General features: G+C 49.6%; 2 protein-coding genes across 8 annotated transcripts in view; one reads left to right on the plus strand and one right to left on the minus strand.

The window, feature by feature from the left end:
- The window catches only part of Rtn3 (reticulon 3), a 69,444-nt gene extending 54,087 nt beyond the window's left edge, over positions 1-15,357 (plus strand). For all 7 annotated transcript variants that reach the window (XM_037207631.1, XM_028853684.2, XM_028853687.2 and 4 more), the window contains 6 exons: positions 5,556-5,763; positions 9,637-9,775; positions 10,068-10,137; positions 11,063-11,109; positions 12,673-12,731; positions 13,355-15,357. In XM_037207631.1, coding sequence (XP_037063526.1) covers positions 5,556-5,763; positions 9,637-9,775; positions 10,068-10,137; positions 11,063-11,109; positions 12,673-12,731; positions 13,355-13,400 — 569 coding nt within the window. In that variant the 3' untranslated portion in view covers positions 13,401-15,357. The remainder of the gene's footprint in view (positions 1-5,555; positions 5,764-9,636; positions 9,776-10,067; positions 10,138-11,062; positions 11,110-12,672; positions 12,732-13,354) is intronic.
- Positions 15,358-15,360: 3 nt separating this feature from the next.
- Positions 15,361-23,653, minus strand: C1H11orf95 (chromosome 1 C11orf95 homolog). The gene is given in 7 exon segments (XM_028853688.2): positions 15,361-18,577; positions 18,579-18,820; positions 19,012-19,575; positions 19,852-20,241; positions 20,942-21,439; positions 23,501-23,596; positions 23,599-23,653. Coding segments are annotated over 7 exon segments (2,052 nt in total). The 5' UTR covers positions 23,639-23,653; the 3' UTR covers positions 15,361-18,355.
- Between the last annotated feature and the right edge of the window lie 2,454 nt (positions 23,654-26,107).

Genomic DNA, 26,107 nt, shown 5'->3' on the forward strand with positions numbered 1-26,107 from the left:
TTGTTGTCTGGCCGAATTTCCTGTGCTAATGCTGGTTTTAAGTTGTATATTGCACATGAGATTAAATGTTTTGTTTTTCTTTTGACTCAAGCTACTGTAGTAGTTGGTGATTTTTGTTGTTTTTAGATTTACTTTGTGTGTGTGTGTGTGTGTGTGTGTGTGTGCGCGCGCGCGCACACGCGCTCTATGTGTACACAAGTGCCTGTAGAGGCCAGAAGAGGGCATCAGATTCCCTGGAGCTGGAGATAAAGCTGTGAGCTGCTTGCTATTAGTGCTGAGAATTGAACTCTGGTCCCTTAAAAGAATAGCAATCACTCTTAACCACTGAGCCCCATTTGCTTTTTGTTTATAATGAATTTTTTGAAGGAATGGTAACTGCTCAAGGATTGTGAATAAGTCTATTTTTATATTTAAACATTTTTTTTAAAGTAGTATGGCCACTGTATTAGTCAGGGTTTGCTAGAGAAACAGAACTTATAGAATGAAAAAAATAGTGTGTGAGTACACACACACACACACACACACACACACACACACACACACACACGAAGGGGATTTATTAAAATGGCTTACCTGCTCTGGTTCAGCTAGTCTAACATTAGCTATCTGCCAACAGAAGATGTAAGAATCCAGTAGTTGTTCAGTCCATGAGGCTGGACATCTTAGCTGGACTTCAGAGTCCATCAGAATCTCAAAAAAGTAAGTTTTAATGCCAGTGAAGGAATAGACTTTCCAGCGAGAGGGAGAACAGACAAAGATCTAAAGTTTTTTTTTCTTCCATGTCCTTTATATAGGCTGCTAACAGAACATGTGGCCCAGATTAAAGGTAGATCTTCCCATCTCAAAAAATCCATATTAAAAGTGAGTCTTCCCACTTCAAATGAAAAAATCCTTCATAAGTGTACCCAGCTACTTGGATTTTAAGTTGATGTAGTCAAACTGACAAACAAGAATGGCCATCACAGCCATATTATAGAAGACTTGGGAAGTAGGGAGGAATCGCTTATAATTCACCAGCAACATAAATATTCTCAGGACAGAGGCTCTGCATCAGAAACAGAGAAAAATAACTAATTAGACTAGAGATGGCTCAGTAGTTAAGAGCACTGGCTGCTCTTCCAGAGGACAGGGGTTTGATTCCCAGCACCCACGTGGCAGCTCACAACCATCTGTAACTACAGTTCCCATGAGATCCAGTGTTGTCTTCTGGCTTCCATGGAAACTGCACACACCAACAGTACATAGCACAGATTACACATGAAAAAAAAAATCTTTAAATAAAATTTGTTGTTTTATTTTGTTTTTCAAGACAAGGTTTCTCTGTGTAGCCCTGGAACTCACTCTGAAGACCAGGCTTACCATGAACTCAGATCTGCCTGCCTCTGCCTCCTGAGTGCTGGGATTAACAACATGCACCACCACGCCTAGCTCCAAGTATATGTTTTTTAAAGATATTTAGTTAAAAATTCCTTTCCAGTCCCTCAATATTAATTTTATATCCTGTTAGCAACAGTACAAAAAAGGAAACAAATCTTTATTGCTCTGTAGCAAACTTTTGCTCATCAGTTTTCCATCGTAAGTGTGCTGAGACTGGCAGCCCATTAAGTAATCGTAGCTAATATTAGGCACTAGCTACCTACTCAGCAGTGCGCTGGTGTTTCCACATTCACCCATTCAGTCCTGCAGCATCCCTATAAGGACGTTACTGTATTTTACAGTGAGAACCCAACATACAGAAATTCTGCATCTTGTCCCAAATTACCCAGCTAATCGATGGCAAAGGTTGCAAACCCATGTGCTTCAGAATCTGTTTGTACATTATCAGCTAAAGAAAAGCAAATGATGAATTCCTTTGTGACATTTCACTCATATATGTAATGTATTTTGGTCAGATTCACACCCTGTTACCCACTCTGGTCTCCTTTCCCATCCCTTGAAAGAGATATACCTGGTGGCACAGGCCTTGTAATCACAGCTATTCAAGAAGCTGGGTCAGCAAGATGCTCAGAACCCCAAGGCCAGCCTCAAAAATAAAAAGTGAGAAATGTGGGAAGGGGAGATGTAGCTCAGTTGATAGAGTGCCTGCCTAGCACACAGGAAGTCCCTAGTTTGATCCTTAGCACCACATATTCCAGGTAATTTGTGTGTGCCTCTAATTTCAGCTGGCTCAGGATGTGGAAATAACCTTGAACTCCTGACCCTTCTGCTTTCACCCTCAAGGTCTGGGATTGCAGGTGTACACCACCGTACGTAGCTAATTTTCTATTTTAAAGCAGTGGGAACAAATGGATAAAAATAAAAATACATTTATGGAAACAAAACCATTGCAGGTTCTTGCTGGTCTCCTGGTCGTAACCTGAGCACCCAGTCTAACTGCTTCACATATTAAACCTTAACAGCTGCCCTGTTTCTCACATTTTTCCTATTTTTCTTCCTCGTAACTACCAGAGATTCAGAGAGGTAAGAGTTTCAAAAGGTCTTGCCAGTTCCCTTGGTGCTGTGCTGAGAAAGCTTAGTCTCCACTTGGCATATTCCCATGTGAGGGCCAAGATCAGGAAGTGAATGGCAGTTGTGGTCACACTGGCCCTTGGTTATGAGCTGGGCCTGTCATAGATTTGAAGAGCCTGTTAGAAGAAGTACGTAAGGTGGGGAGTGCTCTGAGGAGAAATAAAGCTGTAAGGGTATACAGTGTGTAGGAAAGGAAATGACTGCAGGCTGGGGCCTGAATGAAGCAAAGGAACACGCTGTGAAGTTTGATGTATAAAATCATGTATTAATGTCCTTTATCTGCTGTCCTGTCTTTCCATCAGTAAATCCTCTTGACCTAGACCCTAACTCCAATGATTATTTTAAGGCTGAACCCAGGGCCTCTCTGTACTGCTGTGCACTTTATATTCTGTATAACTGTAGGTGGCACTAGTCACATGTGTAATCATTGTAGGTCTGACTACCTTGTATGACAGCTTTCCAGCAGATGGCAGTAAAGTCCATCAGGACACAGTGGCCTTTTCCAACTTGTGCAGTGTGGAAGTCTATTTGTTTTTCTTTCTTTGTAAAAACTTTTATATATTAGTTTTATTTATATGAGTGTTTTGCCTGCATGAATATATGTGCACCGTGTCTGTGCCTGGTGCCCATTGAGGCCAGAAGAGGTCATTAGATCCCCTGGAACTTCAGTTCCAGGCAATTGTGAGCTACCCTGTGAATTCTGGGAACTGAACTCGGGTCTTCTGGAAGATCAAGCAGCCATGCTTTTAACCTCTAAGCCATCTCTCCTCCAGCCCCCTTTGTTTATATTTTACACTAGTTTTTAAGAACATCGATGAGTTATTTTGTAGAATATTTCTCCAGTTGCATTTGTCTGGTTATTTTCTCTTTAAATACAAGCTATGTATTTGAGGCTGGAATTCTATAGAAGCAGTATTGTGTTCTTCTCTGATGTATCATATCCAGGAGCATGTGTCATCTGGTTGTTCTGCTGGTGGTGACATGGAGCCTCTCTGCATTTTGTGTTGAAGCTACACTTAACAGACATGTCAAGTTTAACATTTGTATGTGCCTGAACTCTGACTGTAGGAATTATCCTACTTAGTACTAGCTTTCTTAAGTAGGTCTGGTTCTGTTCATTTTTCTTGGATAGTCTTACTTCAGTCATGTGCACCTGAGCAGCACCCATTTTCCCCCTGATTTGAGAAACCACTGCAACTGTTCCCACCAGGAGTCACAGAGCCTCCCCTTCCCAGTCAAGTGAGTGAACTTATTCCACGTAGGTCATAATGCACTCTACCTGCACTGGCCTTATGTTCTCCTGGGAACAGCTTTGGGGAGAAGATTCCATTTTCTTCACTTTACAGTGAAGGATGGCTTAGAAGGCAGACAAGTCAGGCGGTGGTGGCGCACACCTTTAATCCCAGCACTTGGGAGGCAGAGCCACGGAGATCTCTGTGAGTTCGAGGCCAGCCTAGTCTACAGAGCAAGTTCCAGGAGAGGCTCTAAAGCTACACAGAGAAACCCTGTCTCAGAAAAAAATACATTACTAAGACTCAGATCTGTCCAACTCTAGATGCCTCATCCATCTTTATAAGGCCAGACTAGGCAATTTAGCAAGACCCTGTCTTAAGGGAAAAAAAAAAAGTATGGCCAGGTGTGTGTCACAGGCATTCAATCCCAGCTCTTAGGAGTTCAGGGGCTCAAGATTGGGGTACAAAAAATAAACCAAAATAGCAAAACCAAAAATAAAGAGGTGCCAGAATACTAAAGAGCTAGATGGCTCAGTCAGTAAAGTGCTGGGCCTGAGTTTAATCCCTAGAATCCACGTTAGGGTAAGAAGGAGAGGAGGAGGGTGCTGGGGTATAGTAGTGTGGTTTATAATCCCAGTGCTGGGGAAGGAGAGGAGAGACAGGTGGAGTCCTGGGTCTCAGCATAACCTGATTAGCAAGCTCCAGAACAGTGAGAGACCCTGTTTTTTGTTGTCATTTTGTTTTTTGTTGTTGTTTGGTTTTTTTGTTTTGTTTTTTGAGACAAGGTTTCTCTTTGTAACAGTCCTGGCTGTGCAGAACTCATTTTGTAGACCAGGCTGGCCTCTAACTCAGATCCACCTGCCTCTGACTCCTGAGTGCTGGGATTAAAGGCCTACGCCACCACTGCCTGGCTTGTTTGCCTTTAATCCCAGCACTCGGGAGGTAAAGGCAGGTGGGTTTCTGTGAGTTCCAGGACAGCCAGGTCTACACAGAGAAACCCTGTTTCAAAAATGACACTGGCGCCTCTCCTCTGGCCTCCACACATCTGCACCACACCCATATGTATCAATTAAAAGTTATTTTAAAAACAATGCCTTAAAGGGACACAAATCTATAACTCAGTAGGAAAGTAGTACTTTTACTCAGCATGCATAAGACCCTGGATTCCCAATCCTATGCATGTACACACATGGTTTGGGTAAGTTCATAGTCTCCTACTTACAACCCTTCTGTTTTCAGATTAAGACAAGACTGGTGTTTCATTCCAAGTAGAGATGGTCTGTTTTTATCAACATTTTCTCTCTTACCCCAACTTGTACATCTCACTTAGTATGTGGCTTTGGGTCTGGGATCTAACCATTTTAGAAGCATTGTCTACTTCATTTAATGGACTGATTAAGATGGGGTCTTGCTGTGTTGTCTATTCTGGTGAACTCTGGTCTCTAGTGATCCTCCTGTCTCAACATCCTGACACTGTCTGACTTGTTTGCTTCATGTAGTCAACACCTATCAAGATGTTTCTGTCTGCTTTGTCCTTACCACCCCTACCCTGTAGAACTCAGGACCTCACTTGGTAAACAGGCAGTCTGCCATAGAGTCACTGCGTTGACCGCCTCTATTAACTTTTCTGCCAAAAAAAGTTTGATGACACTTTACCCCATTGGACCCAGTAGCCATAATAAATGCCTAGTCTCTCATCTCTGAAGTAGGCACATAGGTGCATATATGTGCTGGTGAGCGCTCTGCTCTGCTGCATGTACAGCACAGGTGGGGTGGTCCTGGTTTTTCTAACTTCTACTCCCTCTCTCTTGGCAGTACGTGATCTGATTTTCTGGCGAGATGTGAAGAAGACTGGCTTTGTCTTTGGTACCACGCTGATCATGCTGCTCTCCCTGGCAGCATTCAGTGTTATCAGTGTGGTCTCTTACCTCATCCTGGCTCTTCTCTCCGTCACCATCAGCTTCAGAGTCTACAAGTCTGTCATTCAAGCTGTGCAGAAGTCAGAAGAAGGCCATCCATTCAAGTAAGTTGAAGTCACAACCCACATTTCAGTAGAGGGATTTGCTGAGATTGCTCAGATCTGAAGTTCTGACCTGCCTCTTGCAGCCAATTGATAGTAGAAACATCCCCTAAATACCTTGCAATCACCCTAAGAAGTCATCAGGTTAGTGTTTAAGAACTTTTAACTAGCTAGAGGCTCATACTTAAGGCTAAAGAGAGCTGCAAATCCTGAGCAGGGCACAAAATAGCTCGCCTAGGGCAGCCCTCAGTGAGCCGCTGTGTCCCTGTTTCAGCCCTTTATGGTAAAGCCCAGAAACAGCTTTGAACTCCTAGTTCTGGAGCCAGGCGTTTGCTCTGTGCTTATTTTGAATTTTATTTCTGATTTACTTTAGCTCTTGTGTAGTTTTCCTGGGTCTAGGGACACTTTTTTTAACCTTTATTTTATTGTCTATGTATGTGGGTGTTTTGCCTGCATGTATGTCTGGGCAACATAATATGTGTGGTGCCCTAGCAGGCCAGAAGAGGGCATCCAGTCCACTAGAACTGGAGTTACAGGTTGTGAGCTGCCCTGTGATGATACCTGGGAATTGAACTTAAGTCTTCTGGAAGAGTAACCAGTGCTCTTAACCACTGAGCCATCCCTTCAGCCCCAATCTGGTGACAAATTTTAATGCCTTTCTGGCTGTGTTGTAGCTTTACCAAATGCTTCCTCATGTTTGTGCTGTTGAAATTCTTTGCCCATAAAAATTTGTATTTGAGCTTTAACAAGCAGCAGCTTTTTTTTTTTTTAATATATATATATATATATTTTATTTTACAATACCACTCAGTTCTACATATCAGCCATGGGTTCCCCTATTCTCCCCCCTCCCACCTCCTCCCCTTCCCCCCAGCCCACCCTCCATTCCCACCTCCTCCAGGACAAGTCCTCCCCCGAGGACTGCAATCAACCTGGTAGACTCAGTCCAGGGAGGTCCAGTCCCTTCCCAGACTAAGCCAAGTGTCCCTGCATAAGCTCCAGGTTTCAAACAGCCAACTCATGCAATGAGCACAGGACTTGGTCCTACTGCCTAGTTGCCTCCCAAACTGATCAAGCCAATCAACTGTCTCACCTATTCAGAGGACCTGATCCAGCTGGGGGCCCCTCAGCCTTTGGTTCATAGTTCATGTGTTTCCATTCATTTGGCTATTTTTTTTTCAATAATTGAGTAAAACAACAAACAGCAGCTTTTAAAAACACTTTGTCTCCTCCTGGTGGTGGTGCTGCATGCCTTTAATCCCAGTACTCAAGGGGCAGATCTCCAAGTTCGAGGCCAGGTTGGTCTACAAAATGAGTTCTAGGACAGCCAGGACTATACAGAAAAACCCTGTCTCAAAAAACCAAAAATAAGGGCTGGAGAGATGGCTCAGAGGTTAAGAACACTGACTGCTCTTCCAGAGTTCCTGAGTTCAATTCCCAGCACCCACATGGTGGCTCACAACCATCTGTAATGAGATCTGGTGCCCTCCTCTGTGTACAAAATAAATAAATCTTAAATAAATAAATAAAATAAATACAATAAGATAAAAAGCCTTTTGTCTCAGAGAAAGAGCGCCTGCTGTGACCTCTCTGGAATAGCCCGCTGGCTCCTTGCTGGGGCTTGTACTTTCTGTTGGTAGAAATAAAAGGGGTAACTTAAAGTCATATGTGCCCTTAATTTTTTATTGTAAATTTGTGTGTGTGTGTGTGTGTGTGTGTGTGTGTGTGTGTGTGTGTGTGTGTATAGTTTTTCGAGACAGGGTTTCTCTGTAGCCTGGGCCGTCCTGGAACTCGTTCTGTAGACCAGGCTGGCCTTGAACTCACAGAGACGCACCGCCTGTGTCTCCAAAGTGCTGGAATTAAAGGCTGTGTCACTACAGACCAACTTTTTTTTTTTTTTTTTTTTAATGGTTTTTTTGACATAGGATTTCTCTGTGTGGCTTTGGAGCCTGTCCTGGAACTTCCTCTGCAGACCAGGCTGGCCTTGAACTTATAGAGATCCGCCTGGCTCTGCATTCCAAGTGCTGGGACTAAAGGCGTGCACCACCACTGCCCAGCACAACTTTTTGATACTTTCTTAATAAACAGAAAGGAGAACAGTGTCACTCTTCCAAAAGTTTGAGCTCCTCAAGGTATCTTCAAAGTTGACCAGCGCTAGGCACTCAGTAGCTACTGGGTGAATGAACAAGCTAAGAGTACAGGGTTACACCTCAGAACAAGGTGGCTGGTTATGGTGGCACACACCTTTAATTGCAGCATTTTGGAAGCAAAGGCAGACAGATCACTTTAAGCCTTATCTATATAGTAAGGTCTATATAGTGAGTCCCTTTCCCTGCCCACACTCTACCCCCATTTTTTATTCTTTTAAATGTCACCTTTTAAGAACAAAACAAAGTATATTGTGTTATTTCCAGCCCTAGCATATTCATGATCACTACCCTTTTTGGGGTTTGTTTGTTTGTTTGTTTGTTTCGAGACAGGGTTTCTCTGTGTTGTTTTGGAGCCTGTCCTGGAACTCACTTTGTAGACCAGGCTGGTCTCAAACTCACATAGATCTGCCTGGCTCTGCCTCCCGAGTGCTGGGGTTAAAGGTGTGCGCCACCACCGCCCAGCCCCCAATCACTACCCTTTTAAGTCTTTCCTTTTCTACCCCCTCCTCTTTTTTTAAAAAATTGAGGATTGAGTCCAGGACCTTACACATGCTAAGTAAATGCTTTACCACTAAGCTATAGTCCCTGCCCTCTTTTTTTCTTTTAGTTTTTGTTTTGGTGGTGCTTGTTCTGGAACTTGTTAAGACAGAGTCTTAGCCAGCAAGATGTTCAGCGGGTAAAGTTGTTTGCCTCCAAGCTTGACAACCTGAGTTCAGTCCCCAGGCCTCACATGGTAAAAGGAAACAATCAACAGCCACAGCCTGTCCTCTGACCTCTGCATGTGCACATAGTATACATGTGCAGATACATACACACTGTCCTAGTTGATGTCCTGTTGCTGTGAAGAGACACCCTGACCATGGCAACTCCTATAAAGGAAGACATTCAGTTGAAGCTGACTTACAGTTCTGAGATTTTGTTCATTATCATCATGGTGGGAAGCCTGGTGGCACGCAGGCAGGCATGGTGCTGAAGAAAGAGCTGAGAGTTATGCGTCTAGATCAGCAGGCAACAGGAAGAGGGAGTGTGAGCCCCTGGGCCTGACTTGAGCTTCTAAAACCTCACAGCACACCCCCAGTGACATACTTCTTCCAACAAAGCCACACCTCCTAATAGTGCCACTCCCTATGAGCCTATGGGGGCCATTTTCATTCAGCTCCTCCCCAACCCCCCCCCACATGTTAAAAATAAAACAATGTATTTTGGAAAGCTGAAATGGTGCTCACTTGTATCAGGGAGGAGGAGACAGGCAGGTCTCTGGGGCTTACTAGCCAGTTAGCTTAGTTTGCTTAGTGAATTCCAGGCCAGTGGGAAACTATCTCAAAAAAAGTTTAAAAAATGGTGGACAGTTTCAGAGAAATGACACCCAAGGTTGTTTTCTGATCTCCACATGCATAGACATACACATACAAATCAATTTTAGGTTTTTGCTTGTTTGTTTGTAATGCTGGGAATAGAACCAAGGATCTCATGCATGCTAGGCAAGTCTTCTGCTATCAATCTACATTCCCATAGAGTGTGTTTTGATGTATCCACTCTAGACAGATTATACAGGAAAGCCCTACAATTCATATACATAATTGACGTATTTGCTTTTATCCATTAAATGGCAGCTGTGTCCCCTATAGATTTCTAGAGTGCCAGTTTCCCACTGAAAAACCACTGTGTTGTTGAAGAATGTTCCCTTATGTGTTATATGAGTGACTGTTTTCTTCTTCCCTGGAAGGGCCTACCTGGATGTGGACATTACCCTGTCCTCAGAAGCTTTCCATAACTACATGAATGCTGCAATGGTGCATGTCAACAGAGCCCTCAAACTCATCATTCGTCTCTTTCTGGTAGAAGACCTGGTTGACTCCTTGAAGGTTAGTTGCTGGTCTGTGGTTCAGAGGTAAAATAGAGAATATAGGGTTTTTATTAGACAAGAGAAATCCTGTAAAAAGGAGGTGGGAGTCAACAGAAAAAGCTGTGGCCACCCTCTAAAGAGCAGCATTACAATAGTAGTCACCAGCTCGGCACCCAAGACGGTGGCAGTTTTCTGATTGTGATGTGCAAGTAGGGGATCTGTATCCTGTCACTGCGTTGGTGCAGACCTAGGTAGCCTGAACTCTGAGTTATCATTGTTCTTGTCTAACCCTCTGCCATTGGCCTTCACAGCTGGCTGTCTTCATGTGGCTGATGACCTATGTTGGTGCTGTTTTTAATGGAATCACCCTTCTGATCCTTGGTAAGGTGACAAGGAAAGTGTGTCCATGTGTTTATTTCTTGAAGTAGTCTGTAAGACTAAGTATAAATGCTGGGCCAAATGGTACAGACCTATAATCACAGCTGTTCAAGAAGCTGAGGCAGGAGTATCAAACCTGCAAGGGCAACTTAATAAGACCTTGTCTCACAAATTATAAAAAAGGGCATAATGGTACACATCTATAATCCCAGCACTTGGTAGATGGAAACAAGAGGATCAAAATGGATTATCATGTTAAGCTTCATAATGAGTTCTAGGCCCACTTAGGACATATGAGACCCTCAATTAAGAAAAAAAAAAAAAAAATGTAACAGGGCAGAGTGCTTGGCTGAAGAGTATGCACACAGCATAACCACTTAATCTGCATGGCAGCCTCTGGTGTCTAGAGTGTGTTAGATATTGGAGTAGCCTGGGCTTGTGGCCCTGTGTTGATTAAATGGCCTGACAAAGAAATTTCAAAATGAGCTGGGCAGTGTTGGCACATGCTTTTAATCCCAGTACTGGGGAGGCAGAGGCAGGGGGATCTCTGAGTTTGAGGACAGCCTGGTCTACAGAATGAGTTCCAGGACAGCCAGTGACACACAGAGAAACCCTATCTCGGGGGGAAAAAAAAAGAAAGAAAAAAGAAATTTCAAAGCAACTGTAAGTAAAGGGTTGTTTAGATTTGGTTTAAATGTGGGGACCTTGCTTTTAGGAATCACTTTTGTAGCTTAGAAGTTGATGCCTGTCATACAAAGAAAGCAGCCTGTTTGGGTTTTTAATATGACCCTGATCTGCGTTCTCCTGCCGGCCTCAGTTGGGAGCACTTGTTTTTCTCGTTTTGGTTGTTTCTTTGGACATCATGAGAAATGTCTGTATTGCTTGAGTCTCACTTTTGCACTTGCCATGTTTTGATTCTGTCTTACAGCTGAGCTGCTTGTTTTCAGCGTTCCAATTGTCTATGAGAAGTATAAGGTAGGCATTTGTCTGGCAGAAGATATGCTAATAATGTGTGTGTGACTGGCTTCAAGTCATTTTAAGGGAAGTAATAGACTGAGAGTCGTGTCTTCCAGCAAGACTGGAGGCCTAGGATAGATATTCTGTGTCACAGGGGTGAATAATCCTTTCCAAAAAAGGAAGGTGAAGAGGTACTATATAATAAAAGTTGAGCTTCTCAAAACTAAACTGCACTTTCAAGGAAATGTTAGTATGTCCAGATGTTTGCATTGTGGGCTTCGTGGATCAGAAGACCTTTTGGGAGAGAAGGGAGAAGATGACTCGGTTGATAAAATGCTTGTCACCCAAGCAGGAGGACCGGAGTTCCGATCTCAAGCACCCACATAAAATTGCCTGTTGTTAGAATGTACACCTGTAATCCCAGCCCTGGGGAGGCGTGCAGGCCAGCCATTCTAACCAAATCAGTGAGCTCTAGGTTCAGTAAGAGACTGAACTGTCTCAAAAATAAAGTAGAGGGCTGGGGATGTAGCTTAGTTGGTAAAGTACTTGCCTAGTATAAACAAAGCCCTGGGTTTTAAGCCCTAACATTACATAAATTGTGTGTAGTGGCACACTCATGTAGCCCTAGCATGTAGAAGGTGGAGTCAGGATGATCAGAAGTTCAGGGTCATTCTTAGCTACATAATAAGTTGTAGGCCAGCTTAAACTACATGAAACCCTATTTTTAATTATCTTCTTCTTCTTCTTTTTTTTTTTTTTTTTTTTTTTGGTTTTTCGAGACAGGGTTTCTCTGTGTAGCTTTGCACCTTTCCTGCAACTTGCTTTGGAGACCAGGCTGGCCTCGAACTCACAGAGATCCGCCTGCCTCTGCCTCCCGAGTGCTGGGATTAAAGGCGTGCGCCACCACCCCCCCCCCCCCCCGGCTACTTATCTTCTTATTAATTAACTAGTTAGAGAGCAATTGAAGAAAAACCATATGTCAGTTTTTTCCTCCACAGACTCATGCACACTCACACACGTACACACAAATACACAGACACAAAAGATTTTTGGCTTTTTAATATTAAATAAATTAATCATGCCCAGGAGCCATCACACCTAACAACTACAGAATATAGATTAAATCTGCAGTTTCTAGTACTCAGAAAATGTACCTCAGTGTTACTAAAGGAAACACTACATACATCCTACATCTACAAATGATGACTTTTATTTTGAAGTGTTGCATAAGTTGAAGTCTGAAAACAGAAGTTTATAATTTTTGGAAAAACTAGACATCATTTTTATTTTCCAAATAGTGACTGGTGGGGTTTTTGATGGCTGCACTAAAAAGAACAGTGCTTTTTATATGGGAAAAAAGGCAGCTAGGTGGTGGTGGCGCACCCTTTAATCCCAGCACTGGGGAGGCAGAGGCAGGAGGATCTCTGAGTTAGAGGCCAGCCTGGACTACAGAGCGAGTTCCAGGACAGCAAAACCATGTCTCGAAAAAGAAAAAGAAAAAAGAAAAAAAAAAAAAGCCTTCAAGAAAACTCTCAGCTCCTGTATTACCCAGCTGAATCTTCCTTCCTTCCTTTCTTAAAGACACAGATTGATCACTACGTTGGGATTGCCCGGGATCAGACCAAGTCAATTGTTGAAAAGTAAGTACACGTAGGGATCATGTCACCATTTCCCATTATACCATCCCCTCCCCTGTAATTTCTAGTCTCTTATATAAAATGTTACTGTCAAAGGTAACTAATTTTCACCCTGAATAAAACCTTAGATAGTTTTATCTACTGGAGCCTCTTGTTAAGAAGCATCTTTGGGTTTTGTTGTGGTAGTTTGGTTGGTTGGGTTATTTGCTTTAGAGACAGGGTCTTGCTATATATAGCCCAGGCTGACCTTGAACTTAATGTCCTACCCTCCAGCTCTCAAGAAAGAAATAATCAACAGAAATACTTTGGCTGTCAAATATCTTTTGGTTATTGAACCCTATTTATTCTCATATGTATCCAAGTTAAGACAACTCTTCCCTGTCTTTTCTAATAAATAATATAAAGCTTATATCCTGGCATTGTGGTAAACACCTGTAAATCCCAGTACTTGGAAGGCAAAAGCAGGTGGATCAATGTGAGTTCAAGGACAGCAAGGTGGAATCCCTCAGGCTTGTTCCAGGCAGAGAACAGCAGAGCCCTACCTGATATCCTGGAGGAAATACAAACCTAGGACAAAAGCACATTTAAAACAAATATTTTCAGTTGTCTTCTTCTTTCTTCAATAGGATCCAAGCAAAGCTTCCCGGAATCGCCAAAAAAAAGGCAGAATAAGCACGTGGAAGCCAGAAGTGCAACAGTTACTAAAACGCCATTTAATAGTTATAACATCGTCACTTGTACCATGAAGGAACTTGCTCAGTATCAGCTTGAGCCTGGTTCCAAGTTGTTTGTTCTTAATTTGGTGTTCTCTCCCCTCCTCTCCCTTTACCCTCAGTACCAAGCACAAGATGTGTTAGACTGAAAAAAGAACTGATCTCTTAGAACCCAAAAAATAAAGAATGAATCAAATTAATAGAATTAATCAGACCATAACAGTGGTGGAGCTTTTACCTGTACCACAAAAGGAGAAAAAGAAGAGAGAAATGCCTTCGGGTCCTCTCTCCTGTTTCAAGGACTCATACACAGTTCCCATTTATAATTTTGCCCTTATTTTTAAGTTAGGAAATAATGATTAACTTATGAATACCTAGTCAGGGGCAGGAGTGGGATTCCTTCTGTTGGGTTTGTGCGGCCCTCCAGTCCCACCTTCCTGCCTTACACCTGAGCAGCTCCTACTGCTCTTCTTCTTCCTTAAATGAAAGAACTGTCAGCTCTGAATAACTTGCAGGTGATAGAGGTAATTCCCTTTTCCCAGAACGCCATCTGAGAAATACAGAGGGCACAGAGTGGGGTGGAGCAGTCAGCAGGAGGGCAGCAGTCACCCTCCTGCTGCCCTTCCCAGAAAAGGAAGGAAGGAAGGGCTCTGCCACTGGGAGGGCAGGGTCCGAGCCGTTGGTCTGGGATACCAATGTGAGTGTTGGTTTGAGAAATCATTCCAGAATGTGCTTCTCCCTCTTTTCCCTGCCCACCTTACCTCAAGTTTAATAAATATGGTTGTACTTTTCTTATTATGAAATCAATGTCTGTAACTGCTGTACACTGCTATAAGCTTAAGAAACATAATCTGCATGTGGGCTCCCAGCCATTGAGTTACTGTAACCCTACCTTGGTCTGTGGGAACGAGGTACAAGAACACGAGCCTTCCTTCTGTGTCTTCCCTGCTGCTTCCCCTCCACTGCTGCTTCCACCTGTGCTTCGCAGGGTTAGCTGAGGACTGAAGCCCCACTGGCTGCATACAAGTCATGTGTCTGTAGTCCAGAGGCCTCAGCTGGTTAGAGGGGGAGGTACATTTCCAGACTCCCGACATGTAGCTTTGAGAGCAGCTTGTGAGTGTTGTTCTGAGGGGGATCTCCATTTTTAGACACATTTATGACATAGTTCCTACGTTGGCCTACAATGCTCATTTGGAGAGTATTTTCAAGTTTTAAGTTGTGGGTGGCCAGGAAGGACCAGGAGATGTTGATAGACAACATCTGTCATTATGATTGACTGGGGATCTTGATTTCTATTTGTGACCTTGCATCTATCTACCCTTCAGCATGGAAATCTAGTCAGCTTGTATAGTGGCATCCAAGAATTCCTTCAGGTCTCAGCCCTGCCTTCATGAGGAAGAGCTGGGACTTCACGGACTATGGTCTGCAATTGTCACAGAGGTCTGTGACTATAAAAGTAGGAACGGAACCTCTTTCCCCTCCTTTTGGGAAATGACTTAGGGATTTTGATAGGTAGAATGCCTTACTACATTTTCTTAGTTCTTTGCCCATGTTCATTTTGAATTTTTGGTTTCCATTGTAGAAAACACTCCATCGCCATCCTCTGCCCTCCCAGGAAGTAAATGCACTGATGGTCTTTGGGGCCTCCCAACAAGGGGCCCCATTCTGCACTGGAAGCCTCCACACCTGGCTCTTTTCTGTGTTGCTGCTGTGTTAAAATAATTGGAAAGATTTTTGTGCCACACAGGAATTTTTTTTCTTTTTAAGAAAAATCTATAGATGAAAAAGTTACTAATGAAATTGTGTACGTGTCTGTGCGTGCAACATAAAAATACAGTAGCCTCAAGGAGCTCTCGTGGTCCCTGTAAAACTGCAAATTGATGTATTAATTATAAATAAAGAACACAGTGACAGTCTCATCAGTCTGCAACTTTATTCTTTTTACACAGTTTGGGTGAAGTGAGAACGAAAGGCTTTCACTTGCTCTCACCCACATTCCGGGAACCTTCAAAAAGAACTCCCAAGATTGCAGGGACTCCGGGCACTGAGCAGAGCTGCACTGATTTGGTTTCTAAAATGAAGTGAAGACTGTGTAAAAGGTGACCTTAGAAGTGACTTGGGTTAAAGGGCCTGGTTCAACTTCTCACCAGCCTGGGAATGGGAAGGGTCCCCACTTACCACAGGAAGCAGCCCATAAACCGCATGCAGCCAAAAGCTGAAACTGAGCTGGTCATGGCACACCTGATCTGACATCAGAACTCATCCCATTCATTCTGCCCCAGAACTAAGTTGGCTGTGACTCGTGCTGGACTTTTAAGATTTTATTCAACATACCTCTCGGGAAAACTTAGACTGAAATACTTTTTAAATGACTGATGCAAACAACTTCACAAATACACATACAAATGTTTGAATAGTGTCACTAAGTAACATGGCATATAAATATGTATCCAGAGTAACATTTACATATGGGCCATAATAGCAAGCATACCATTAACAAAACAATGAAGAAATTTCACCTGTTCAATCAGAATCCCGAGGGAGGAGACCCACCAACCCCTTGACCCTAGAGGCCATCCAGTCATGGTAGAATCACTGAAGAGGTACTTGCCAGACAACCTCCCTGGGAGCTGCAGCTGTGGGAAGGGCCTATGGGAATACACTGTGGGCCCCACCCTTCTGACTTAGTCAGGTGGGCCCAAGGATTTCTGTCTCTAGCAAGTGCCTAAAATGATGCTAGTCTGGGGCTGCCTCTCAAGGGGAAAACCATTTCTAACTTCTGCCCCTGCTAACCTGGACTTCAGCAGGGAGCCCTGGTGATGACAATCAGCAGCTCCAATTTTGCCTACTGTTTATAAAAGGTGGTGTAGAGGCAGGAGAGAATACTCTGTTTAAAAACATGCATGATGAAAAGTAAAAAAAAAAAATGTCAGTGCCCAGCCTGGCACCATCCATAACCTGTTCTAAAGATTTTAATACTGTCTCCAAAACTCTGGCTGGTCAAAACTGGAATTTAACTGAGCCAGCAGCCGTTCCAGAATATCTGATAACTTTAAAACAAGCACTGATACGGAGCCACCTTCTGCTGGAGAAACCTCGGCCCCAGGAGAGGTAGGCCCCACCTGGAGTTGGGCCCTCTCCTCACCCCTCACTGCCCCAGGCCTGCAGTGCTGAAAGCCGCCTTCATCCTTATTCCCAGGAAGTGCAATGCTTTGCTGTCCTCAGGAGTCACAAGTGCTGCGGGCCTGCAGTGCCAACACGAATCTTGGCAGGCCTAACGGGTAAAGAAATCCTGAAAGCAGTGCAATACAGTGCAAAGCTCACTGAACTGGGAGTTTTTCATTCTAGTTCTTGACTTGTTCCTAGCTGGCTAAGCAATAATTTCTGGGTTTCAGAATTTTGCTCCTCTCTCTGAAAGGGATCAATTTGTGATCTCCAGGGTCCTTTCCCACTGACAATCTTGAAATTATATAAAAATGCTATAAAATCCGTGGTATAAAATCCAACTGTCGACCAGAAAGTCTAGGGAACTGGGCCTGAGGCACTTGAACCTTGAGCTCTGGCTCTGGCGGGTGAGAGATGGGATTTCTTTTTCTTGTTTTCTCACCACAGGGGCTACACTGACCCCAGAACCTAGGGCCCCTCCCAAGTTCCATCTCCTGACCACCACACCCTGACTTTAAAAGGAGGGCACAGTGCCTTCAGTGGCTTCCCTCTGTGAAGAGCAGACACCGGACCTAGAAACAAGGCCAGGGGAACATGGGATATTTAGTATCCTCCTAATCCCCTCGCCACACGCCCATCTCTTGTCCTTCTCCATCACCTCACAGCTTATCTCTGATACACGAATAATAAATAAGACATTTGCACATAAGGGTGATTGGGCCAGTTCCCCTCTCCCTTTCATATAAAAAGCATTAAATACAGTTTCAAAATAAAATACAAAGAGCAAAAAAGGGCCTGATCTTGGGACCACCTGTTCTCCACGGGAGAATGAAATCTACACATCCCTCTCGGACCTGCCTGGGAGATTGAGGGGCCCTTCTGGCACCACGGGTAAGAGCAAGAGAGGCCAAGGCCCGGCCCCAAGCCCTGGGAGCTGAGAACCGGTGTCGCATCCACCGAGGACGAATCACGTTCAGTGGGGGCAGTAATAAGAGACTAACCACCCAGTGCCCCGAGCTCGCACAGTGCTGGCGCTGGACCAGGAGCGCGCCCGCCGCTTTCACTGGGTGGGTAACACGCTCTCTGAGCAAGAGAGGTTAAGGAAAAAAGTGCTAATCCCTTTATGACCCCGGTCCCGAAGGCATGGCAGCGGCCCAGGATGGATGCACGGTCCCCTGGGCCAGCCCGGGAAGCTGGCGCAGATGACTGGGTGCCATCGCTCCGCCCGCCCTCGTCCCGCCCCCTCCTTTGCCCCAGTCTGCCGCCTGGGCCTCTGAGAGACCGAGAATACCAATTTGGACCCTACAGCCAGCAGCCTGGGAGCCGAGAGCCAAGCCCGAGGGCGTGCGAGGCCGCACAGATCTGGGCCCTCGGCCAGGGCGAGCGGCCAGCGCGTCTATCCTGACTTCCCTGCGCCCTGCCTTCAACCCTAATACTGACTGCGGGCACCCCCACCCCGGCCTGGCAGCACTGCGCCCTTGGGCGCGGCCGGGAGCATTCGTTGTGAACACTGGAGAGGCGCTTTGGCTTTTCGAGAAGCGCGGGACCCCGCGCAAAGCGCGCTGGGACCCCGGGGCCAGTGTGCACCGGCAGCGCAGGGACTAGCGGCACATCAGAGCGCCACCGGGGGACAGTGGCGGGCGCCTCCCCATCCCCAACCCCGGTCCAGCCCGGCCAGCGGGGAGGGGGAGCCCAGCGCCTGACATCAGGGTCTCTCAGCCCAAGGGCCAGGCCAGCGCAGGGCGAGTGCTACGCGCGACAAACCGCGCCCGGCTTTAGGTCTGCACTGCCGTCCCGCGGCGCCGGGGCCGGTGGCCCGAAGCCCTCGTGGCCGTAGCAGCGCAGTGCAGCCTCCTCGTAGGCCTCCAGAATGGTCTGGCGCTCCTCTGGGGTGAAGTCCATGGAGAAGGGATGCACCTGCAGGATGTGTCGCTTGATGGTGCTCACCTTGAGCGTGGCCAGCGCGCCCCCCGCACACCATGCACACCAGGCCGCGCCGGCTGCCGTCGTAGTCCATCAGGTACTCGCCCCGCCAGCGCGGCTGGTAGTTGCGCCGCTGCTCCCGGCTGCGCGGCGGCGGCGGCGGGGGAGGGGGCGGCGGGGGCAATGGCAGCGGCGGGAAGGCCAGCCCCCCGGGCTCCTGACCGTCATCTTCATCCTCCTCTTCTTCGGCCGGCCGCTCCGATGGAGCCCCGGGGGACACCGGCGCGTCGCCTGGGGAGGAACAAAGGGCTGCCTTAGAGCGGGTGGCAGGAATCAGGCCCGGTCCCTACTCTCCATAGGCCCTCCGGTCCCATCCTCCCGTCTCTCCCTGCAGCATCCCACTCTCACCCCCCTACCCCGCCCAGCCCTCTTGACCCTGCCCACTCTCCCTTGCCAGATGCTCCGGCCCTTCTCAGGCTCACCCCACCACTCCTCCTCTGGCTCCGCCTCCTCTGCCCCTCCCCCCTCCTCAGAGGTCGAGGCTGCACTGGGGGCGACAGGGTCGTTGGGGGACTCCGGGCTGGGCAGCCCCAAAGCCAGCAGGTGCGCAGCCTTCTCGCTCCATTCCTGGGCGATGAGGGCCTTGACTGGCCCGCTGAGGCTGGTGGAGCCCGGGTGGCGCTGGCGGATGTGTCGCTTGATGGTGCTCATCTTGAGCGAGGCCAGCGCGCCCCCGCACACCATGCACACCAGGCCGCGCCGGCAGCCGTCCAGCTCCATGAGGTACTCCAGCCGCCAGCGCTCCTGGTAGTGGCGGCGATGGTCTCGGCCCCTCCGAGGCCGGACCGGGATGCCCGCCCTCTCGCCCTCGCCCTCGCCCTCCTCCGCCTCCTCCTCCTCCTGCTCTGCCGGCCCGGGCCTCTCAGGCACCCAGCCAGCCTCTTCCTTTACGTCTGGGGGGCTGAGATCCTGAGAGGAGGGGGCTCCAGCAGCGGGGGCGGAGTCCCGGCTCTTTCTGGTCAGGTCCTGGGGGACGAGGTCATCGTCTGTTGGGGAAGGGGTGAGGGAGAAGGACTCAGCCTGCTGGCTGGGTTGCCCTTAGCCACACAAGAGGGTTCCAATCCTTGCTCCTCACCCCAGCCCCAAGCTAGCCGGCCCTAGCCAGAGAGAGAGAGAGAGAGGTGGGGAGTTGCGAGTCTGTGTGTAGAGGAAAAATAAGCCTGCAGCCCTCATCCAAATGTCCCCGCCTCCCAATTTTGTTTTCAGCTCCCATGCTGCCGCCCTAATATTAAAGGGGTCTCAGCCCTGGGACAGCCTCGCACCTGGTGAGGACTGGGTGAGCTCGGACAGAGCCTCAGGCTGGTCACCCCAGGCCTGCAGCAGGGCACTGCGCTGGGGGCCACTGAGCCCTAGGGAGCTGGGGTGCACCTCCAGCACGTGAGCACGGATGTCGTCCAAGTGCAGGCTGGGCAGTGCCCGGCCACAGGCCATGCACACCAGCCGATTCCCCCGTGGGTCGTAGTCCATGAGACACTCGGCCCGGAACCAGTTCTGCAGGGACTCCTTCAGCCTCCGCTCCAGGCGCCGGGGCCCCAGTCCCCTGCTGCCCCCAGCCCTTCGGGAGGCTGACAGCCGCCGGCGCCGAGGTGCCACTGGGCCCCCTCGAACCCCTCGCCGCTGGCGCCGGCAGCCCCCACCAGCTGGGGCTTTGCCTGAAAGGGTTGGAGGGAAGCAACTGAGACTCTGGCCCTCTGGGGAATCCCCCACCACAGCCAGGGGCTCCACACACAGCCTCTTCTCACTCCATCTCTGACTCAGGTCCCATGGCTGACCATTGCCCGTCTTTTCCTCTCCTCTCCTTTTCTCTTTCGTTTTTTTGGAGAGAAACTCATACAGCACAGTCTGGGTTCAAACTCTCTATGTTCAGCCCCATCCAACTATTGATGCTCCTGCCTCCACTCTCCTGGTACTAAAATGACAGGCATGTGCCACCAGACCCACTCCCCAATCCTCAGGGCCCCTCACTCAAGTCCACCCAGCAGCCCTAAGCCCAGATTCTGACCCCTTCCCTGGGCTTCCCTGTTCTAACACCACACTCCACTACCCTGACCAACTCACAGCCCTTTCCTCAACTTACCCCCACCCCCACCCAGACGAGTCTCCTTGCTCCTCCCACTGCACACTGTCAAGGCTGCCAGGGATGCTGGAATTACCCTACATCACTATCCCTCCCCACACTCAACAGCAAGGGCAGCAAACAGAATCTACCCAAAGATGGAGCAGAGCCTTGCTCAAAATAAATAAGTGAAGAAGTAAATAAATAATGAAAATAAATAGCTGGAGAGCTGACAAGCTGCCCACCTACCCAGCCCCGTTACACACAATCCCCTGCCTCTCCATATTCTGTATTACCTGGGCCCTTGGGTGGGCAAGCTTGAAGGTTGGCCCCCTCCTCCTCCTCTTCATCTTCCTCCTCCTCCTCCTCCTCAGCCCCCTGGGCCCCCAGGCTCTCAGCCTCACCACAGGCCCCCAGCCCCAGATGGGCATCCCAGCTGCTGCTGATGACTTCCTTCTCTCGGGGACTCCAGTGAAGGGAGTAGGGGTGCTTCTGGCGGATGTGCCTCTTGATGGTACTGAGCTTGAGGGTGGCCAGGGAGCTGCCGCACACCATGCACACCATGCCGTGCCGGGAGGGAATGAAATCCATCAGGTACTCCAGTCGCCAGTGGTCATGGTAGTAACGCCGATGGTCCCTGCCAGGGATGCGGCTCTTTCCAGGCCTCGAGGCCCGAGCCTCACAATGATCTGAGTATTTCCTGCCTGAAGATGCTGGTCCCCTGGCCCTGGAGGAGGGTAGGGGGGTACTTCCCCAGGACCCCAAGGCACCCCCTTCCAGCTGAAGAGCTTGTCCTGAAGGGAAAAGGGAGACACATTCTCAATCTCCAATTTCCAGGGAAAGGACCCAAGGCTTTGATTTGGAAGCATGAGAAAGGGATGTGGGGGAGGGGAGCTCAGGGCAAGGAAGGGTTGGCAAGAGCGGTGAGGGGAAGTGGGTGATGAGGGAGTCGAAACACCCCTTACAAAGAGCAGGGACCCAGTGAGAAGACCAAAACAAAAGGACGCGGGTACTGTGCAAGCCTGCTACAGAAGGCCAGGGACGGCACTCTCCAGAGGTACAGGGAGGGATAAAGCTAGGAGACCAGCAGGCTGGGCAGTTACAGCCAGAATGGCGACAGCAGTGAGGAGCAGGGGAACAAAGGGGGTGTCTGTCTGCACCCAGATCTGTGCATCAGACCCACCCACCTGAGGCCCCACAAGGAAGGTCCCTTCTTCCAATAATACCCCAATTGTGTCCTCCTGTAAGTACCAGTTTAGGGATGGGGTGTGAAAGGTCAGCTCCCACTGGAGGGCACCTAAGACAGAGCTGTCAACAGCTCCAGGGAAAGGACTTCAGACCCAGACTTCCCCAGAGTCGGCAGTCCAACGTCCCTGAAGAGGGAAGGTAGGAGGGCCACCCGAGTGACTACAGAACATTCTGCAGATCGGGAACCGTCACCACACATCAAACCCATTAAGTCTTTCTAGGTATTTATCTCGTCTGGGCTGGCAGGGCCTTGGTTACTGCCCAGCCATAGGAAAGGTGGGCACTTCTGGGCCCCACCAACCCATTGGTGTTCTCACATTTTGTCAAAAAGACACCCAGAGCCCTACCTTGCCCTCCCTGCAGAGCTGGCTGGCCGTTTTTATTTAGAAAATGGTCTCCTGGCCAAAAAAACTATTACAGGCATGTTCTGGTCATTCTCTCAGTACAGAATCCCAGATCAGACAAACAAAAGACAGCATCAGAGAGAACTCCTGTCCCTGTGTGGAGTTTTCTTTTGTTTTCATTATTATTATTATTATTATTATTATTTTTAAGTACAGCTATAGAAAAAAAAAACAAAAAACACTAGGTCCAAGGTCTGGCTTCACTGATGCCTTGCTCAGTGACCTTTGGCAGGTCATGTCGCTCTCTGGGCCTAAGCCCTTTGTCTGCAAACACAGGGGCTGATAATTAGCATCCTACTACTAAGCATCCTTCCAGTGCGGGAGCCTTCTAAGTCTAAGGCAGACTGGCCCTTTAAGAGCAAAAGGGGGGGGGACCAGAGAATAAAAAGGAGGAGCTGAGATTCTTTAAAAACAAAAGAGGATGAGGGGCTTTTAGGGAGGAGAGCTCAGAAAGTAGGGAACAGTCTCCCTAGTCAGGCGGAACCTTCGTTGATAAAGGCAATAAACCCCGCAGTAGGGGGGGGAAAAAAAAGTCGGCTTTGAGGGCCAACGAGGACCGGCCGGTCCTGGTACAGCTGACAAACCGCGGCCAAAATAAATTCTGACACGCGACAGTGCACCGGCGAACCCACCCCTTATTTAAGACCTTCCCGATGTGGGAGACAGCAGAGGGGGCCCCCCAGGGCGTAGGCTGTGCTTTTTTTTCTCTTTTTCCCTTAACGCAACCGTGAAGGGAAGAGTTCCCGTCTCCAGCAAGGCCACGCAGGAGAGGGACGGCGCACCCGAGAACAGCGGAATCCCGAGCTATGCTACTCTGGGGAAAGCTCCAGGAGGGGACGGGGACGGGGACGAGGGGGGGCTGGGCGGCCTTTGAAAAGAAAAACCACTTGAGAGTCTGAAAGAGAAAAGGGCGGGGGCCGTAAGTTCCAGCGCCTTGTCCCCCGTGTCGCTGGTCCCCTAAAAGCGGGCGCCGCGGGGCCCTTTAAGGGGCAGGGATCCGCCCCAGCCCGGCGGGCAGACCCCAGCACCGGCGGGGGGCGCCCCGCGGGCCTTGCAGCTGCGCTCTGTGCCCGCCAGGTGGCGCCCCCGGCCGCCCCGAGCTCGTCCCCCGCTTTGTTCGGCGGCCGAGAGGGGCCCGGAGCCGCAGCCCTCCCCTCCCCCACGCCGGGGCCCCCGCCCCGGGCCGTCGGGCCCAGCTCTTACCGCCGTCGTCCTCCTCGGGCTCCGCGCCGCCGCTCGCGGCAGCGGGCGGCAGCCGTCGGCCCCGTGCCGAGGACACTGCGGGCCCGGGGCCGCCCTGCCGCCGCCGCTCCGGCTCCGGTGGTCCCCGCCGGGCTCCATGCGCTGTGCTGCGGAGCGGGGGCCCGGGGCGGCGGGGCGCGGGGCCGCGGAGCCGGCGGCGGCGCGCGCAGGGCGCTCGGTGCGCGGGGCCCCCGGGCGCGGGGCGCATTCACGGGCGGCCGGCCGCACGGACGGCTGGCTGCTCGCTCGGCGGCGCGGGCTGGACCGGGGTGGGGATTCCTGTCTGGGGCCCCTGGGGCTCCTTTAAGGGCTCCTGGGTAAATTTAAAGGGGCCGCGTGCAATTTCCTCCTGCCAGCTCGCGGGGGGCTGGCGCGGGGAAGGCGGGAGGTGGCGAGTCCGCAGTGGGCGCCTGTTACGGACGCGGGGAGCACGGACCTCAGCGCCCTCACGGGCCCGCCCCGCCGCGTCCGCAACTGCAGCTCTGGCTTGTAAAGAGTCGCCGAGGTGACCAGGGGCGCCCGCGTCCAGTCCGCTACGATGCGCCTCAGCCACCGCCCCCTCGGGGCATCTCCGCGAGCAGCTTTCCGCAGCCAGCGAGCAGGGGACCGCCCGGTGCGGCGGCCCGAACCCCCTCCCCGGGTGCCTCCTTGTCCTCCCGCGCGAGCTGGGCGCGGGCCCCGAGCGGACGCGCCTGGCAGGGGCCCCAGATGGCCGCGGCCCCGCGGAGAGGGTGGAGCCGTGGGGGCCGCCGCGCCCCCTCCCGCGGGAGCCTGGGGCTAGCGCAGGCAGCTCTGGCTTCTTCTACCGGGGAGGGGCAGCGGGGCGAGGCTTCCACCGAGCCGGCCCGGGTGAGGGCGGCGGCCGCCAAAGTGCAAGCCTAGGAGAGGGGCGCGCAGAGGGCTGGAGGAGAGCGAGCGCGCTGCGCTGGTCCGCCGGCGTTACGAAGCGGAGAAGCGGAGGTGGCCCCGGGCTGGAAGCCGGAAAGAGAGGGCGATTGCGGCGGTGATTCAGGCCCCTGCCCCCGCAGGCCTATAGGTGCCAGGGGAGGCAGTCTGCTGAGCCCCGGGGCTCCTACACAGGACGAAGGGGAGAAGAATGCTGGCCCCGATCGTGGCGTTGGGCACTTGGAGACGCGCGTCCCTAAGCTGGGAACCCTTGGGGCGAATTCTGGTTTCGGCCCCGGGACACCTCCAGGTCCCCCGCTACCGGAAAGCCTTGAGAAGGAACCTCGAGGGGTTGTGATGTCGAGGCAGCCTGGGGTCCTGCCGGGACAGCTGAGGAAGCAGGTGCTCGCTTGCCTTTGGTTGGTCTCCCACAACAAAGCGAAGGCCTGAGGATCCTAATTACCGGGTGCGGGACACCATGAGGGTCTTGTTATCTAGAGGTGGGTTTTATTCTCTCCCTGCCGGCGAGGCACACAACAGTCGGTCAAAGAAGTCACGTCCCCGGGGTCGTTCTCACACGCAACACCTACTATGTGCTACAAGCACCGACTCTCAGGACATGCAGCAGTGAACAAGAATGCTGCTACTGCCGGTGACTTAGGCATCCTCAGCCAATAAAAAAGAAACAATTACAGCCCCTGGGGAGTAAAGGAAAATATTAAATTACCCGGCACACAGGAAACCATTCCCCGAAGTGTATATGCGGAGAAGACAGGAACTAAAATTTCTGAAGTGCCACAAGGGCGCTTTCACTGGTGGAACACCCCCCATCCCCGTGTTTTCAACCTCCAGGATGACTTGGGAGAGACTTCACCTTGGGGAAATTTAAGTCCCTGTCCTACAACTCTTCTCTCCCATGGCTGGCTGCCCTTCATTTCACCCCTTGGGCTGAACAGGGCCGCATGCTCATGGGATGCAGGATGCACCATGAGGTGGAAGGTTGCCAGGCCCAGGAACACAAAGAAAATAACAGGGAATTGGCCTTCACATGCTCATGTGTAAAACTTAAAAAAGAAAGAGGCCAGATCACGCGCATGCCTTTAATCCTAGCACTTGGAGGCAGATGCAGGCAGATTTCTGAATTTGTGGCCAACCTGGTCTACATAGCAAGTTCCAGGCCAGCCAGAGCTACATAGTGAGACTGTGTCTTAAAATAATAATAATAATAATAATAATAATAATAATAATAATGGAAGAAAGGGCTGGGTATGATGGCACACACCTGTGATTACAGCACTCTTGGAAACTGAGGCAGGATGATTAGATGTTAGCTCTAGGTTCTATCCCCAGAACTCTTTCTAAGGGAATAAAATACTGCAAAGCAATCTGGTGACCTAAGTGAAAGAAGTCTATTTTTCTAAGGCCTTCCACTTTAGTTTCTAGGTGCAGGGGTCCCCTAGTGCAGGGCCAGCCACTGCAAAATACTTTGGAATCTATCCTTCCAGTCTTATCTATAAACCAATTTGTTACCAAAAGAAAGATATCACAGCCACCTGGAACCATGTTTAAACTTGCCTGTCCTCATCCATACCCTGCTCAGTCTCAGGAAAAGCCCCCAGGTTCCATGATTTGTGAATTTTCCATTCTTAGCTTAGTCCTTGCAGCCAACCCAAGAACCTGGAG

This window comes from Peromyscus leucopus, chromosome 1, assembly GCF_004664715.2.
Source record: "Peromyscus leucopus breed LL Stock chromosome 1, UCI_PerLeu_2.1, whole genome shotgun sequence".
Lineage (NCBI taxonomy): Eukaryota > Metazoa > Chordata > Mammalia > Rodentia > Cricetidae > Peromyscus > Peromyscus leucopus.